Raw genomic sequence first — 15,417 nt, 5'->3', positions numbered from 1 at the left:
ATGGGCTCATTGTTGTAATGGAAATGCTCTCAAACCAAGGCAAAATATTCTCCATTAAAAAATTGCACATGCCCTTACAGAGAGAACGTCAACATAGCATTGCGCAAGCGTCTCTCTGATCAACTGAGGAAATCTATCGTTTGGTTAATGAGAAATCACTTTTAAAATGTTATTATGCACATACTTTTATAAAATAACAATATAACCAATAAACTTACTTTGATGAAAATTTCACAGTGCACTAGTGATGCACAAGTTAAATCTTTTCTCGTCGATCTTTTAGTCTGAGTCTGAGTCACCCAACCGTGAAGTCAGTGATTTCACGGCGGGTAATCTTAATCTTGGGTGCATTCCTTATTATTTTTCATTCTTTGCAATACATCACTGTGAACTTTTCATCAAAATAAGTTTATTGGTTATACATTTATTTATAAAAGTATGTATATCATAACGTTTTGAAAATGATTTCTCAAATATAATTAGTGATATTTTAATTAACCAACGATATATTACTTCCTCAGTTATTGATAAGAGGGACGCATGTTGACGTTCTTGCTGTAAGGGCATGTCATAATTGCGGTCGGTTATCAGACCTGCAAATATGTGCACGGCGCCGACTATCATTATCACTTATCACCGTTGTGGTCAAGGACAAACTCTAAATTTAGTAGGAGACGATTCTCTGTATACGTCACATGCCATAATAATCAAGAACTTGAACTATTTTCCTCTTCCGGGTTAGTGGTTCTATCTTATCATCCCTTATATATTCAGAGGGTTTAAGTTTAAGTAAGGTTTGTTTAACCCATAAATCGTGTCCGTCAGTTAGTGTACTGACTGTTGTAAAATTGAGTGACTTTGTTTTTACTTTCTCTTTTTAAAAACGAACTTGGTCTGTGTCACATATTTCCACCTCGCTATCGATATTAGATATGCTACGGGTCAAAAGAAAATCACAAATACCGGGAAGCTTTGAAAATTTTACAAGCAAGAACCAACGAAACATTCAATTTTACGACACCCAACACACAAATTGACGGCCACGAGTTTGTGGGTTAACAAAATATTACTTTTACCATTCCGAGAATGGTCTCCTTTCCGATGATAATCTGAGGTGAAAAATTATGGCAATCCAAGGTCAATGCAAAGGATGGGATACGGAGTAAATCTGTAACAAGTCGGTCACCATGCGAAGGTGACCTTATAATAGGAATAACAGTGTCCAGGTCAATAAACACGGAGTGTATTTTGATTGAACCCGAAAAGGACAACAGGAAGGATTGATAGAGCATTGACTTGAACGACTGGATATCAATACCGCGATGCATCAGAATATTATTTCAGGATATCTCCACCCCTTATATTATATCTTCGAACATGCATTGCATAAGAAGCTGGGTGTAATTAAGGTCTATTGTCTATGCTTCACGCTTCAACAACTGGGATGGGTAGCAGATAGTAACGCAGAATTGACCCTGTATACGTTTATTTTAAAATAGTCTGTGTTAAGTCAACGACCCAAGTGACGAAAAAAACATTATTTTCACATTATCCACATCATGACATCATGAGTAGATTGTTAATCGTTTAACAAGAGCATTCGCAATTTTTTTTATTGATTTTTCTTTTCTTTTCTATTAAAAAAAAAATATTTTTTTTTGCTGCAGTCTTTTGTGTTATTGTTATAGGTAGTTTTTGTTTTGTTTGTTTTTATTTATTTACGCTTTTTGTTTTGTTTTTGGAGGTTTTATTTTATTCTTTCGTTATTATTATTATTATTATTATTATTATTATTATTGTTGTTATTATTATTATTTATTATTATTATTATATTATTTATTATTATTATTTATTATTATTATTATTATTATTATTATTATTATTGTTATTATTATTATTTTATTATGATACTTTTAAAATGTTCTATGCCATTAGACATAACTTTTAACTACCCTCTTTTATTATTTTTATGTCTACTAAATGGGCCTGTGGACATAAAAATATTATGATTTAACGTGGAATCGCACCTGTGTTATACTTTGAGCATGGTCACAAACAATATTTTCTGCATAGAACAGAAACTGTTTTGTTTTATGACCAAATTAGACTTAATACCTTTTGGAGTTATTATTGGAAGCATTTACATTATGTGTAGTGTATCTTACATTTCCTTGTCGATAACGAAGTTGATTTGTTATAGCATGGTTGACATTAAACTGTATATGAATTTAAATCAGTTGTTTTTCTATGTAGTGGTTGAAAGAATGGAAAACCATTAGCGGGACAATTCAAAAATTATTTTCATGCAAAGCTTGCTTTTATTGTCAATCTATTTATTAGTTATTCTTTTTATATATGTATTTATTTACTTAATTATATATCAATCTGTCTATTTATCTATTTATTGGCCCAAAGGAATTATTAAACATTCTGAAAATCCCGTACAACAAAGCAAAATTTATCATCTGGTAGAAATTCCATATCCTTAGGTTTTGCTATTTTTGGGTGTGTTCGTTTTGTTTGTTATTTTATTTTAATTTTTTTTCTTGTTTTGGTTCTTTATTTTCTTTTCATTGTTTATTTGTTATGTTTTGACTGGGGTTTTTATTGGGTTTTCTTATAATCAGGCTGGTAGAACACTCGAAGTAGTGAAAAGAAATTTCAAGAATCTGAAAACAAAACACATGACTACCATCTACAAGACTATGGTTAGATCAAAGCTGGAATATGCCAACTGCATATGGTATCCGAAGTTTGAGGGAGACAAAGACTGTTTAGAAAGAGTGCAAAGGAGAGCAACAAAACTTATCACACACCTGAAAGACAAAACCTACTGTGAGAGACTGAAAGAATTAAATCTCCCGACCTTAGATTACAGGAGAAGAAGAGGAGATATGATCCAAAAATATAAAATAGTAAAGGGAATAGGGTAGAGGCCGGATTTCTTAAACCAAACAAGAACATTCAGACACGAGGAAACAGCAAGAAACTGGAAAAAGAACGTTTTAAGACAAATAAAATAAGGAACTTTTTTTCATCTAGAATTGTTAATAACTGGAATAAACTGCAAGAAACCACATTATCAGCAAAAAATTTGAATAAATTCAAAGCAAAGTTGGAGATAAGCAACATTCTAGGAAACAAGTTCAGTTATAAGAATTGGTCCAATTATTAATAGATTAGGAGGAGCGAAGGAGACTACATCTAGTCTAAAAGCTCTATACAGAGGTATCCAGGTATCCAGGTATTTTCGAGTGGGGTAAGGAGGCGACTATTTTGTTTTCAACGACAAAATGTCTTGCTTTTTTCATTTGGACCAGAATCTTATTATTGCATAAATGAATAGATTGAGATGGCCGCCAATCATCGATATATTCCAAACCCGATATCTCTTGTAGATGCCATTTTCAAGTGAAATGGTTCATTGCTTTGATTTAGTTCTACGCGGGTGGAATATTAGGGAAAACCCTGAATTGCCATTGTACACTCCTATTAAACAGGGTAGTAATAATTGGTATGGAATAGAAATTATATTTTGTTAAAAACAATAAGGCAATGAGCTATAGAACACAAACTTGATTTTTTGTTGAGAAAATAAAATTTCCGTACGTGTGCCAGCAATGCAGAGAACAGCACGGAACCATCTCATTCAGCACATGGGATCTATACGTCGATATTGGGCACGACAACCACAGGCACAACACAATTCAAATAAGATACCCTGTCAACCAATTAACGAGTTCAACGTTGAATCAATTCCAATTTGGGATTCCGTAAAGGTAGGAAAAGAGAAGAGTAAATAAGTTTTCTACCTGGAGCCAATTTATTACAGAGGTAAAGTCCGTATAAATATAAAAATAAATAAAATTGCCTTTATTCATCCGATAAGGGAAATTTATCTTTGGGACCAATTCCACTGGAATAACGCAGGCGTCATCTGCTATTCAAACTAAGCTAGGGCAGCAGCTTCTTATGTATCGGAAGCTTCGTCACAACGCACCGTTCAACCAGATGCTCTGTCGTTTCGGGATCGTTACCACAACGGGTACATGTTGGACAGATGGCAAGTCCCCACTGATGTAGTGAGCGTGCTGTTAAGCAGGTTCTCGACCGAAGCCGATTGGCTACCACCCAGTGTCTTCTCTTGCTGGTGGAAAAGCCTGGCAACCTCTCCCCAGTTTCGAGGATCGATGTCCCCGCTCCCCCGAGATATTGAATTCGTCCAAACCGACTTCCATCTCGTATATGCAGCTCTGTCCGAAGTCAGGGAAGCTACGTACAAGGGTTTCCGGGACATTTCTGATCGAACCGGGGGCACCGTCCATTATGCGCTTGAGAGGGGTATCCCCATTCCCTCTCTCTTTGATCTTATTAAGCCTGCCAGGGCGAGGTGACTTGCTCAAGACCAAACAGCGCAGCGGGTATTCGAACTCGGTACCTTTAAAGTGACATTTTAGTATACTTGAGCTTTATTGAGAAAAAGAGCTGGCACCGTTGTGCTTGTAATAGGAAAAACTTCCATATGCTTACTGGTACGATCCATAACAATTTGAATTTCTTGCCTTGGCTACACCCATTTTACGTTGTCTTATCTGAGTCAGACCGTAACCTTTTTCCAAAAAAAGCAACAACAAAAAATTAAATTGCACCACGGTGCACAATCACCAAAAAACAAAAACAAAGCCAAGAGTGAGTTGTCCTTAGAAGTAGCAACAAATAATCCTATTGCTGTACTATTGAATATAATTTATTTGTCACTTTCTTTTGCAAATCACCTTGTATTCTGGCGTAATTGTTTGGGCAGTGCCACACTCTGTGGTCTATTTCTTTTTTTAGAAGACATTTCTTCGACCACAAAGTATTTGTCGTAATATATCTTTTTCTCTCACAAAATAAAAGTCCGGAAAACAAAGTAAACCTGGTTGTTAAAAGATATAACGAAGTACTGTAGATCCCATCAACCTTATTTCCTAGTGTCTTGTTTGACTGTTTACTGGCAGGGCTCGATTTAACTCTAGTCTTAGTCTTACGTCTTATTATTTTCCCTTTTTTCATTGAGAGCAACGACGCGATCGATATCACTGCTCTCTTTGTGAAAACAATTAGGTCTGTTTTGTCAACAAAGATTTTTTTCTTTTGGCAACAACAACAACAAAATAAATAAATAAATAAACTTTTACCTCCTATTTAGGTAAAATGTTAATAGATTGAGACGATCCTCTTCTTGGCAAAGAATTTTGAACCCGATACTTTAAATAATTCTGGGGTTTAAGGCGTTTTGGCTAGTTAAGAAAGATACTCTTGTGGAATGTAAAACTTGTCGGGTTAGGGTCTTTTGCTATTGTCTGGCGGTGGTAATAACAAGGTATTTGAAAAATGAAGAAATTATGATTTCAAATAAAAGTCCGTTTGATTCTCACCTCATCCATTCACTAGTTCGGGATACCCGCGAGTTGGATAGGGCCTACTGTTGACAACTGTACATACTTTCTTTTTACTTTACACGGCGAGACAGCCTAATTCGTATATTTATGTTGTCAGCAAAATGTACCCCTATCAGTAAGGACACTATGTTGATGTCAAGTTGATACTTTGGTATACTTGACTCAATACCGCCGCTCTCTCTCTCTCTCTCTCTCTCTCTCTCTCTCTATATATATATATATATATATATATATATATATATATATATATATATATATATATTCATTCGGCAAATTTGATGCATTTTCATGATATCTCCGTCTATAATATGCGCAAAAAAAGGAGTAAAACTTCAATCACTTGCTCCCGTCCCAATATTGTTTCACTTGTGGCACTATGGTACACTTTCTATTCTGGCAGGTAGCTCGATGGATCGGATCAATAGGTATGGAAAGATATTCAGATCTTTTTCAAGACAATAAGATAGACGGAATGCGTCTCTTGACCATGGACTTTCGTTTGTTGGAAAGGATGGGGATAACCGAGAGCACGGATCTTCTGTTTCTAGAGCTTAAAATAAGGTGAATCTAAATCCAGAGATTCATATCCCTGCGTCTTTGGAGAAATTGTGTTTGTGTGTATGTGTGTGTGTGTGTGTGTGTGTGTGTGTGTGTGAGTGCGTGTGGTTGTATGTTAGTGTGTTTGTGTGTGAAAGAGAGAGAGAGAGAAAGAAAGAAAGAGAGAGAGAGAGAGAGAGAGAGAGAGAGAGAGAGAGAGAGAGAGAGAGAGAGAGCGTGTGTGTGTTATTTTAGATCGCAACATCTCCATGGATCAACATATTATCTTCAAAACTGAAAATTATAAATTTTTATATCAGATTAATTTCTCCTATCAGATCATATCTATCTTTTGACGTAATCGAAATAGTAAAATAATCTTGATCTTAGTCCGTCTTGATTATTAATTATTGTAACTCTATTCTTGATGACCTCTATAGAAGGAAAGAAGTTGACGTCACTCTGCTCTTTGTTATTGTTTTTAGACAGCCATTGTGGTGATAACTTCTCACTAAATTATATCAGATTATAAACGTTTAAGGTTACACATAGTCTTGTGTTTTGGTGGGTTATTTCCGGCTGGCGGATGTTATGAGTGTTTCACCTAAACACATAGTATCCATACAGTTCCCTACGGCACTCCAGATATCACTGCATTTTTCACTTATTTCTCTGTCAAGCATCACCCCCTGAGTCTGATAACAGCCAATTATGTATTAGTTGTGACTTGTGAGTTTCTAGTTCAAGTGAAATTAGTGAAACTGATTTGACAAGTTTCCTGTTGCGTATTCTGTAGTATTTCAATTTCTGAAGAAGCCATGTTTGTGGTGCGATATCGAAGGTTTTAAAAAAATCAAATACTAGTCAATCTATTTGTTTTATTTCAGCTCACTCTTTTGTTATTTGTTCAAGTGTATTGATGAATTGGAATCAGATGATCTACTCATCCGAAAACCATGTTGGTACTCAACTTTAAAGTATGTGGTGACGGTCAAAATGATACATAATGCTGTGAAACTGATATCTTCAAGTACCTTGCAAGCGACCGATATTAGTGAAAGGCGTCTAAAATTCGAGGCTATGTCGCGTTTGCTTTTTTTGTTTGTTTGTAAATTGCAGTAATCCTAGCATAATATTTCCAATCATTTGGACCTGTACTGTCGGGAGATTGCGGAATAGGATACAAAGCTATGAAGATATTGCAATAGCACATTATTTCACGATTCGTGTTGGAATCGAAATAGGTCCAGGTGCTTATGGGAGATTGATGTTTTTTAGTATTATTGGTGGGAAAAGCCTTTAAAATTGGTATGGCTTTTTGTCAGTAAACATGCACAGTGCCATGGCGATTAAAGAAGAGACATCTCCTCACAAATGTGGGATGGGGGAAAAAAAAAGAAGCCCATGAAGTCACAAAACTTTTCCTTTAAAATTATATAAAATCAAAATTATTTTTACAAACCCTATTCAGTTTATGCTGGCAAGAAACAAGACGCATCCAATTTCCCCGAATCAACGATTTGGGCACTCAACTACCTCAGCTGATTCCCTCTACATTACTTATATACAGATAACAAAAAAAGGAATGTTTGGTCTTTCAGAAATTGCATCAGGTTTCCAAATCCGCCATTGTCAAGATATTGAATGATTACTTCATAGTCACATAAACAAGCCGCGTTGTTAGCTAAAAATTCAAGGTCAATCAAGTTTGACAGGTTTTAAACTTGTCTCAATAAATTTTCTCATAATTATGTCAAACCATTTTGCAATCTATCAAAATGTTCAGGTGCTGTAGGTATTTAAAGTCAATGGAGAATTTATTTATTTATTTGGGGCAATTTGTATTTATTTTGTTTAGAACAAATCATAGTATCAGAATAAACGTTCTCGCCGCCGTCCACCTGGGTTTTCCCAAAACTATGCGCAAATTAAAGAGATAAGTCTTGGAAAATCTAAACAGAGAGAATAGTTTGCGTATATCTTGTGGGTCACTAAATAACCAGATACGTGCAGATAAATTTAAAATGTTGTTTGGTGCATGAGTGTAAACGTGAGCTTTACTAAACGTGCTCAAAGCGCTTTACAAAGGGCCCCTGACTAAGCGCCAGACTGTCTAGGCCCCTGAGCAACAGCAACACGTACCATGCAGAACGACACATGACGCCTGTTGGGCGATATTACAAATTTCTTTTTCTCCGACAGAGACAACGCTGTTGACGGCCAGGTACTCATTTTTACACATTAGTACGGCAAGAGAATGTGAGTAAAGAGTCTTTTTCCAAGGACTCAACTATGCGCCGAGCGAGGCTCGAACCCAGGACCTTCCGATCCGGAAGCGAGTGCCATACCATAAAACCACATAGCCGCACATAAATGATATTAATAGAAGAATATTTTTCTATGTGCACATAGTAGCATAATAAGTAGACGTCCATTTTTAAAAATTATTTTGTTGTTGTTGTTGTCTCTTTAATCTTATTTATGGCATAAATTAAACAATATTTTAAAGATATAATATAATATAATTTTAATTCCAGAGAACTCAATACATCAAAACGTCTGAGCGTGTGTGGGATCGATACCTCGCCATACCTTTATTATCGAGCCCTCAATTTGGGAAAGCAGCCACCCAAACGGTATTTTGGCGAGTTACTACACTACAGCAATCCTTAGGAAACATGCAAAAAATGGACCAGTTTTGCTTTGAAATATGATTCGCTTTCAGTATACAACTAGATGTAACGCGATTATTGAAAGCGATCAGTCTTTTCACGACAATATTCATTAATTAGGCAATGTTAAAAAAATGTTAATAAATGTGGGTATACGTAAGTAATAAACTTGTGTTTATTATTGTTTTAAATTCAATAAGAACCCCCCCCCCCCCACTCTCTCTCTCTCTCTCTCTCTCTCTCTCTCTCTCTCTCTATCTATCTATCTATTATTATTATTATTATTATTATTATTATTATTATTATTATTGGTAATATTATTATCATCATCATCATTATTATTCTTTTTATTGTAAAACAATAAGTAAGACCTCATATATCGGAAAAAATACCCAGCTTAGGCTAAGATACACCTTAACGTGGACATCTAATTTATTGAAAAAGATTACATATATATCAACAGCCCCCAAAAAATTAATAATTATAAATAAATAAAATAAGATAAAACCCTGGAAAATCTAATGGCATACCATGGACACCACGGCATCACCATGAAGACCTTGGTTTTGCAGATGACATCGCACTGATTTAGCACAGATTAACAGATGCAAAATAAGACAGACCTTGTCTGCATCATCGTCAAGAGTTCGAACATAAAGAAAGCAAAAACAAAGTTTTTAAGAATAGGAGCTACCAACAGAAATCCAATTAAGATCTCAAACGAAACCCTGGAAAAAATAAAAACTTCCTCTTATCTTGGCAGTATAGTAGGCAGGCACAAAATGAGGTCTGGACAACGATGTAACATCAACACTTGGTAAAGCCATAAAGCATTGCAAGTCCTGAAGAAATTTTGGAAATCAAAACACATCCGGATCTCAACAACAACAAAAATATTAAAAAACGTTAAGTAGTGCATGGGCCAGTGGGCGAAACCCTCCCCCCCCCCTGGGGGAGTTTTCGCCACATGGTTTTTCTGAAACAGCAATATATCTTGAGTATTAATCCGGGTGTTACCGTTTTTTCAAGTGTCATTTACGAGAGTTACGGCCCTTGAAAGGTCATTAGGTGCAATTTTTTGTGAAATCGTTTTTGTGCATAAAATGGTTGTTTATCACCTTAAAATTGTTTCACATACAATCAATAATGGAATTTTATTGTAATTTCTCATTTTTTGCCTCATATCATAAAATATTTTACAAAGCCATATAGCGTTTTTAAATCTTTGATAGCCATTTTCTCTATAATTTGAAAAAAAAATCTATTACAGTGTACTTGTTTCCCTTCAGGATGAATAAACAAGAGGGATTTTGCACTAGCACAATTCAGGCATGCTTCAGGGACATATAACACAAATTAATCCGGGTGTTACAGTTTTTTCAAGTATCATTTACAGGAGTTATGGCCCTTGAAAGGTCATCGGGTGCAATTTTTGGTGAACTCATTTTTGTGCATAAAATGATTGTTTATCACCCTAAAATTGCTTCAAATGCAATAAATAGTGGAATTTTATTGTCATTTCTCATTTTTTGCCTCATATCATAAAATATTTTACAAAGCTATATAGGGTTTTTAAATCTTTGATAGCCATTTTCTCTATAATATTTAAAAAATATATATTACAGTGTATTTGCTTCCTTTCAGTGATAAATAAACAAGAGGAATTTTGTACTAGCACAATTCAGGCATGATTAATGGGCATATAACACATATACATTTGTAACATTTGACCTTGCTGTAGCAAAGAAAGCTTACGATATTGTCTGGCAAAACCCACAGCTTTACAAAACAGTCATTTATTCACCTGGGTGTCTTTCACACCATAATTTCATATCTTGGTGCCCTGGGAAAGTTCCAAAGTGGATCTGGTTTTGAAGAAATTGTGACTGAAGCAGGGCTATGTGCACATGGTTCTATGGATAGGGTTATGAGTGGAAAGAACTACAACAGGGCTATACGAGTGCATGTGTCTGTTTTGGAGGCTCTAGAGAGGCTTCTGCTTGCAAAATTTGAGCAGGACACGGATTCAAAACTCATTAAAGACCTCATGTCTTACATAAAGGAATTCACCGAAGGAATTTCAAGCCATAGAGCTAATAAAATTCTCCAGTCAACTGTGTATGCTGAGTTATTTTCCCAGTATGAAGCCTTCAAAGAGAGTGTCCGCTCAGGAAAGTACGGAAAAACTGCACAATACTGGATCCAATACATGGACAGAGTTTGGCTTCTCCTCCAGTTTCTGCGAGCTACAAAGACAAACAACTTTCTTCTTCATATATCTTTTTTAAAAGAACTGTGCCCACTGCTTTTTACCATGAATCACCACAATTATGCCAAGTATCTCAGTGTATATTTTGTGTCACTAGCCAACCTGATTCATTCCCACCCAGGGGCAGAAGAAATGTTACAAGATAATGGATTTAGTGTCTCCAGATCAAGGACGCCTGCTGGAAGAATAGCAGTTGATGTGACCATTGGACAAACTATAAACAAACATGCAAAGACAAAAGGAGGTATTGTTGGGTTCAGCAAGAGTCTTCCAAGCTATTACCGTTGGAGTGTAACAAGACACAATCGAGCAGAATATGTATCAGCAACCCAAAGAATGATCAGCAACAACAACTGTATAGATATAGACACCCACAAAGAATTGAGCCTTGCAGAAAAAAGACAAAGTGAAAAGCGAGTGCAAAAGATCCTCCAGGCATTTTCAGCATTTATCAATCCCTTTGAAGTTGAAGATGGTCTGGTCAGTCTAGCTTCTGGAATAAAAGTGCAAGAGGATGTTGCTGATGACCTGCTGGCCGTGGAAAAAACAGGAAAAAGATTGTTTGAAAGTTTTGTTGAAGACAGACTGAAGGAAAAGACTGTAGAATTTCACAAGCCATTAGAAAGGAACAAGACCAAGACATTTGCATCATTGAGGAAAGTGGTAACAGTGAAAAAAGACATGAACGTGGTCAAAATCAAGGCACAAAGAAATTTATTTGGCCAGCTTCTTGTTTTGTCCCAAGAGCACAGTGTTGATCTTCAAAAAGTTCTTCAATATCCTCTAACACCTACTCCATGGTCGCTGGCTTCATCAGATGGTTTACCTCTGAAGACCAACAAAGCAACTCTGTTGCACAAGCTCACGCCTGACAATTCATTAATGTTCGAGGATTATGCAAAAACAAAAACAAACACCGTTTACATTGTTGATGGCAATGCACTGTTACAAACTCTGTCAGCAATCCCAAATACATTTGGTGAAGTAGCCAAACTTACATTTTCCTCCTTACCACAAGCAGCTTGTGTACACTTTGTGACTGATACTTACATAGAAGATTCAATCAAAGGTTGTGAGAGATTGAGGAGAGGATCTTCTGAAGATAATGCATACTTGTTAAGAGGATCTGAAACAACAGTGCCCAGACGTTGGAAATAATTTCTCAGCTGCGTTGATAACAAAAGATCCCTTATCAGGTTTCTCCTCAAGGAATGGGAAAGTAACGAATATGCAAAGAAACTGAGAAACAGGGAAATCTTCTTTGTCTGTGAAGAGAGATGCACCTTACTTTACAGTGACACGGATGAATTTACCACAGCTGTACCTTGTCTAGATCTCTACTCATCACAGGAAGAGGCAGACACACGAATTATACTGCACTGTCAATATGCTTCCCGCCAACCAAACTGTGAAACAATTGTTGTCAGATCACCAGACACGGAAGTCTTCTTACTTCTCCTTTCATTCTCAGAGACAATTGGAAAGACCCTGATTTTTTATACTGGCTGTGGCAACAACAGGCGACAAATCAATGTCTCTCAGATAGCAAAGACTTTGTCTAAACAGATGTGTGATGCATTACTTGGTGTCCATGCATTCACAGGCTGTGACACAACAAGTTGCTTTGGTGGGCAAGGAAAACTGAAAGCTCTAAAATTTCTTCAAAAGGAGGAAGATCCTAGAATTCTGTTCTCCAGATTTGGAACATCAGCAGCTGTTTCGAGTAATGACTGTCTCGTGTTAGAGTCATTTGTGTGCAAGCTGTATGGCAAAACCTCATGCACAAGTGTCAACAAAGTGAGGTATGACATAGTTCGCCAGCGTTTCAAAGGAAAGAAAGGTACCATCTCATGCAGTGGTGGAATTGATCTGTGTCAGATGCCTCCTTGTAGTCAAGTATTGTCACTGCACATATCAAGAGCCAACTTTCAAACTCTCATTTGGAGGAATGCAGTGTGCCAGAATCCTAGCATTCCAAAACCAGAGGATAACGGTTGGCAGAGAAATTCTGCAAATGAATTGGAAGTACAGTGGTTCAAAGATGCTTTCATTCCAGATGAGTTGCAGGAAATTGTGTATGAAGAAAGCTGCACCAGTACTGACGAAGATACATATGCCGAGGATGGTAGTGATAGCTTTGACAGTGATTTCCTTGACGACACTTCAGAGGACGAAGAGGATTTTGCTACTGATGATGAGGATATGTAATAAATTGGTGAGCAGTGCAAACTGTTAAGGAGTAAAGCATGTTTGCAAAACACATAAGGATATTGTTTTTATGTACTTACTGCATCTTGAATCAAGAATCCCTTTTGAGTATCAATTATTCTTCATAATATAACAATGCGATTTCGTTCAAAAGTCTTCGGTAATGATGCTTCACTTGGGTTGTGAACAAATTAGTCTTTTTTCATGATATATCTATTGTTTTTACCACACCTTCAACTTACTTTTAAATGTGACAACTGGACATCAATACCATGTTTAAAAAGAATGAAAATTATGATGAATTTGGCATCCCACAAAGTGGAGAAAAATTTAAGGGTTGCGTACACTTTTAGTTTTTCCTGTGACGTAGAAATATGAAGGTTGTTGTTGAGGCTTGGGCCATAGCTTTCTTCAGTGCTACATTTTTAATGAACATGCTGTTTTTGGCCATATTTAAAATAATTTTTGTGTAAAACAATGAAATAGCCCATAAGTTTAGATATGACACTTCATGAGATTACTGACAAATTGTTTCAACTTTCTGTGAATCTATATAATATTTACAAATTGAAAGCTTGTGCACATAGTTTGATAGTATATTCAATTTCCTTCAGTTTGATACCCAATTTGCATATATTTGAATTAATATTGTAGTCTCCAGAGCCTTTGAAAGAAATGTTGTCTCTTTTTTTGCAAGGGGACACAACTCACTTTTTTCAAAGAGCCATAACTCTCTTAAATGACACTTATTTTTACGGTAACAGTGGAATTTGTATGGCCAATAAGTTCTATTATTTGAAAAACATAGTGGCATAAACTCCCAAAGGGGGGGGAGGGGGGTCCCAGTGGCCTAAGCACTAAAGTCTTTATTGCTGTATGGATCAAAACCACGGAGGTCAAACAGTGGCATCACCAACAAATTACAGACTTTTCTAGATGAATGTCTAAGTATGATTTTAGGCATCACGTGGACGGGTGAAGTCAGAAACGAAGATCTTTGGAAAGCTGCCAGCGAACAACCAATAAATATGCAAATCAGAATGAGGAAGTGGGGATAGATAGGACATACACTTAGAAAACTTGTCTGCAACATCACAAGACAGGCTCTAGCATGGAACTCCCTAGGAGGAAGAAGACCAGGGAGGCCAAGAAATAATTTGTGACAGAGCACGATTGAGGAAGCAAAGAATGGTGGATGCACGTGGAATTAGGTGGAGAAGACAGCCCAAGGAGTCAAATAGCGAAATATCACTGATAGCCTATGCTCCGACCGGGGTTAAGGGATTAAGTCAAGTAAGTACAGTCCGGCAATGTCGACATTCACGTATATCCGTTCTATACTTGGTATATATATATATATATATATATATATATATATATATATAATATATATATATATATATATATATATATATATATATATATATATATATATATATATATATATATATATATATATATATATATATTAGCTAGTGATAAGATGGCGCAAAAGTATTAGTGGTGACAATGACAAAGACATAGATAACGATTACTGAAAAGTAAAAATAAATCATTTCACTCTATTTCAAGGATGTTATGGCAATTTAGAAATGAAAATTATAATTCTTTTTAAACTGTTATTTACATATGTCACAAGAAACAGATAAATAATAAACATTTTTGACAAGAATTGAGCGAACAAAAAACACAGCGAAAGTCAACGCATTCTTTTCACATGAGTAAACGCGGTCATATATTTTTCACACCAACTTGAGGAATTTTTGTAGGAGCTGGGCAGCGCTAGCAAGACTTTTTGGCCGTATAAGCACCAAAGTAGAAGAAGAAATTAAACCAATAAGAGATCCAAGCATCTGAAGACAAAGACTTGTTTTGTTGTTTGTTGTTTTTTTTTGCTTGCAACACATTTAGGTTATATCAGCGCCAGTAAAAAGGAAGAAAATGGGATAGTAAAAAGTTATAGAATGACAATTGAAGCACCCGAGAGAAAGTAAGACAAAGGGGAACTGGGAACAAATAGGGATCAGATGTAGATTCCAAGAGCATACCACCCATGTACTTAGTTTGAGATCACCTATAAGTCTTATCCGGACACAAGCACAAAATCCAACAAAGAGGAACACACTCAAATGCTAACATTATACATTAAAAATAACACATATAATAATACATAACAGAGAGATGATTTACAAGGAAAAAAAATATCATCTCCCAAAACAATAACTATGCATTTGACTGTTTCCCTCCCAGGCAGGACTCCGACCAGGGCCAGGAAAAAAAACCCAAG

The 15,417-nt window shown here is 36.0% G+C and overlaps 2 protein-coding genes across 3 annotated transcripts in view; one reads left to right on the top strand and one right to left on the bottom strand.

The window, feature by feature from the left end:
* The window catches only part of LOC144960174 (persulfide dioxygenase ETHE1, mitochondrial-like), a 165,306-nt gene that overhangs the window by 131,600 nt on the left and 18,289 nt on the right, over positions 1–15,417 (bottom strand). The gene's annotated exons all lie outside the window — the stretch shown is intronic.
* On the top strand, positions 3,512–8,834 carry LOC144960106 (uncharacterized). The gene is made up of 3 exons (XM_078893069.1): positions 3,512–3,779; positions 5,845–6,005; positions 8,519–8,834. Exons 1-3 carry the CDS (start codon positions 3,621–3,623, stop codon positions 8,652–8,654), a joined length of 456 nt encoding a protein of 151 aa, XP_078749195.1. The 5' UTR covers positions 3,512–3,620; the 3' UTR covers positions 8,655–8,834.

Source organism: Berghia stephanieae, chromosome 1 (genome assembly GCF_034508935.2).
Source record: "Berghia stephanieae isolate SIO BIC M18660-M18661 chromosome 1, UCSD_Bste_1.3, whole genome shotgun sequence".
NCBI lineage: Eukaryota > Metazoa > Mollusca > Gastropoda > Nudibranchia > Aeolidiidae > Berghia > Berghia stephanieae.
This window is presented reverse-complemented; position numbering and strand designations above follow the sequence as displayed.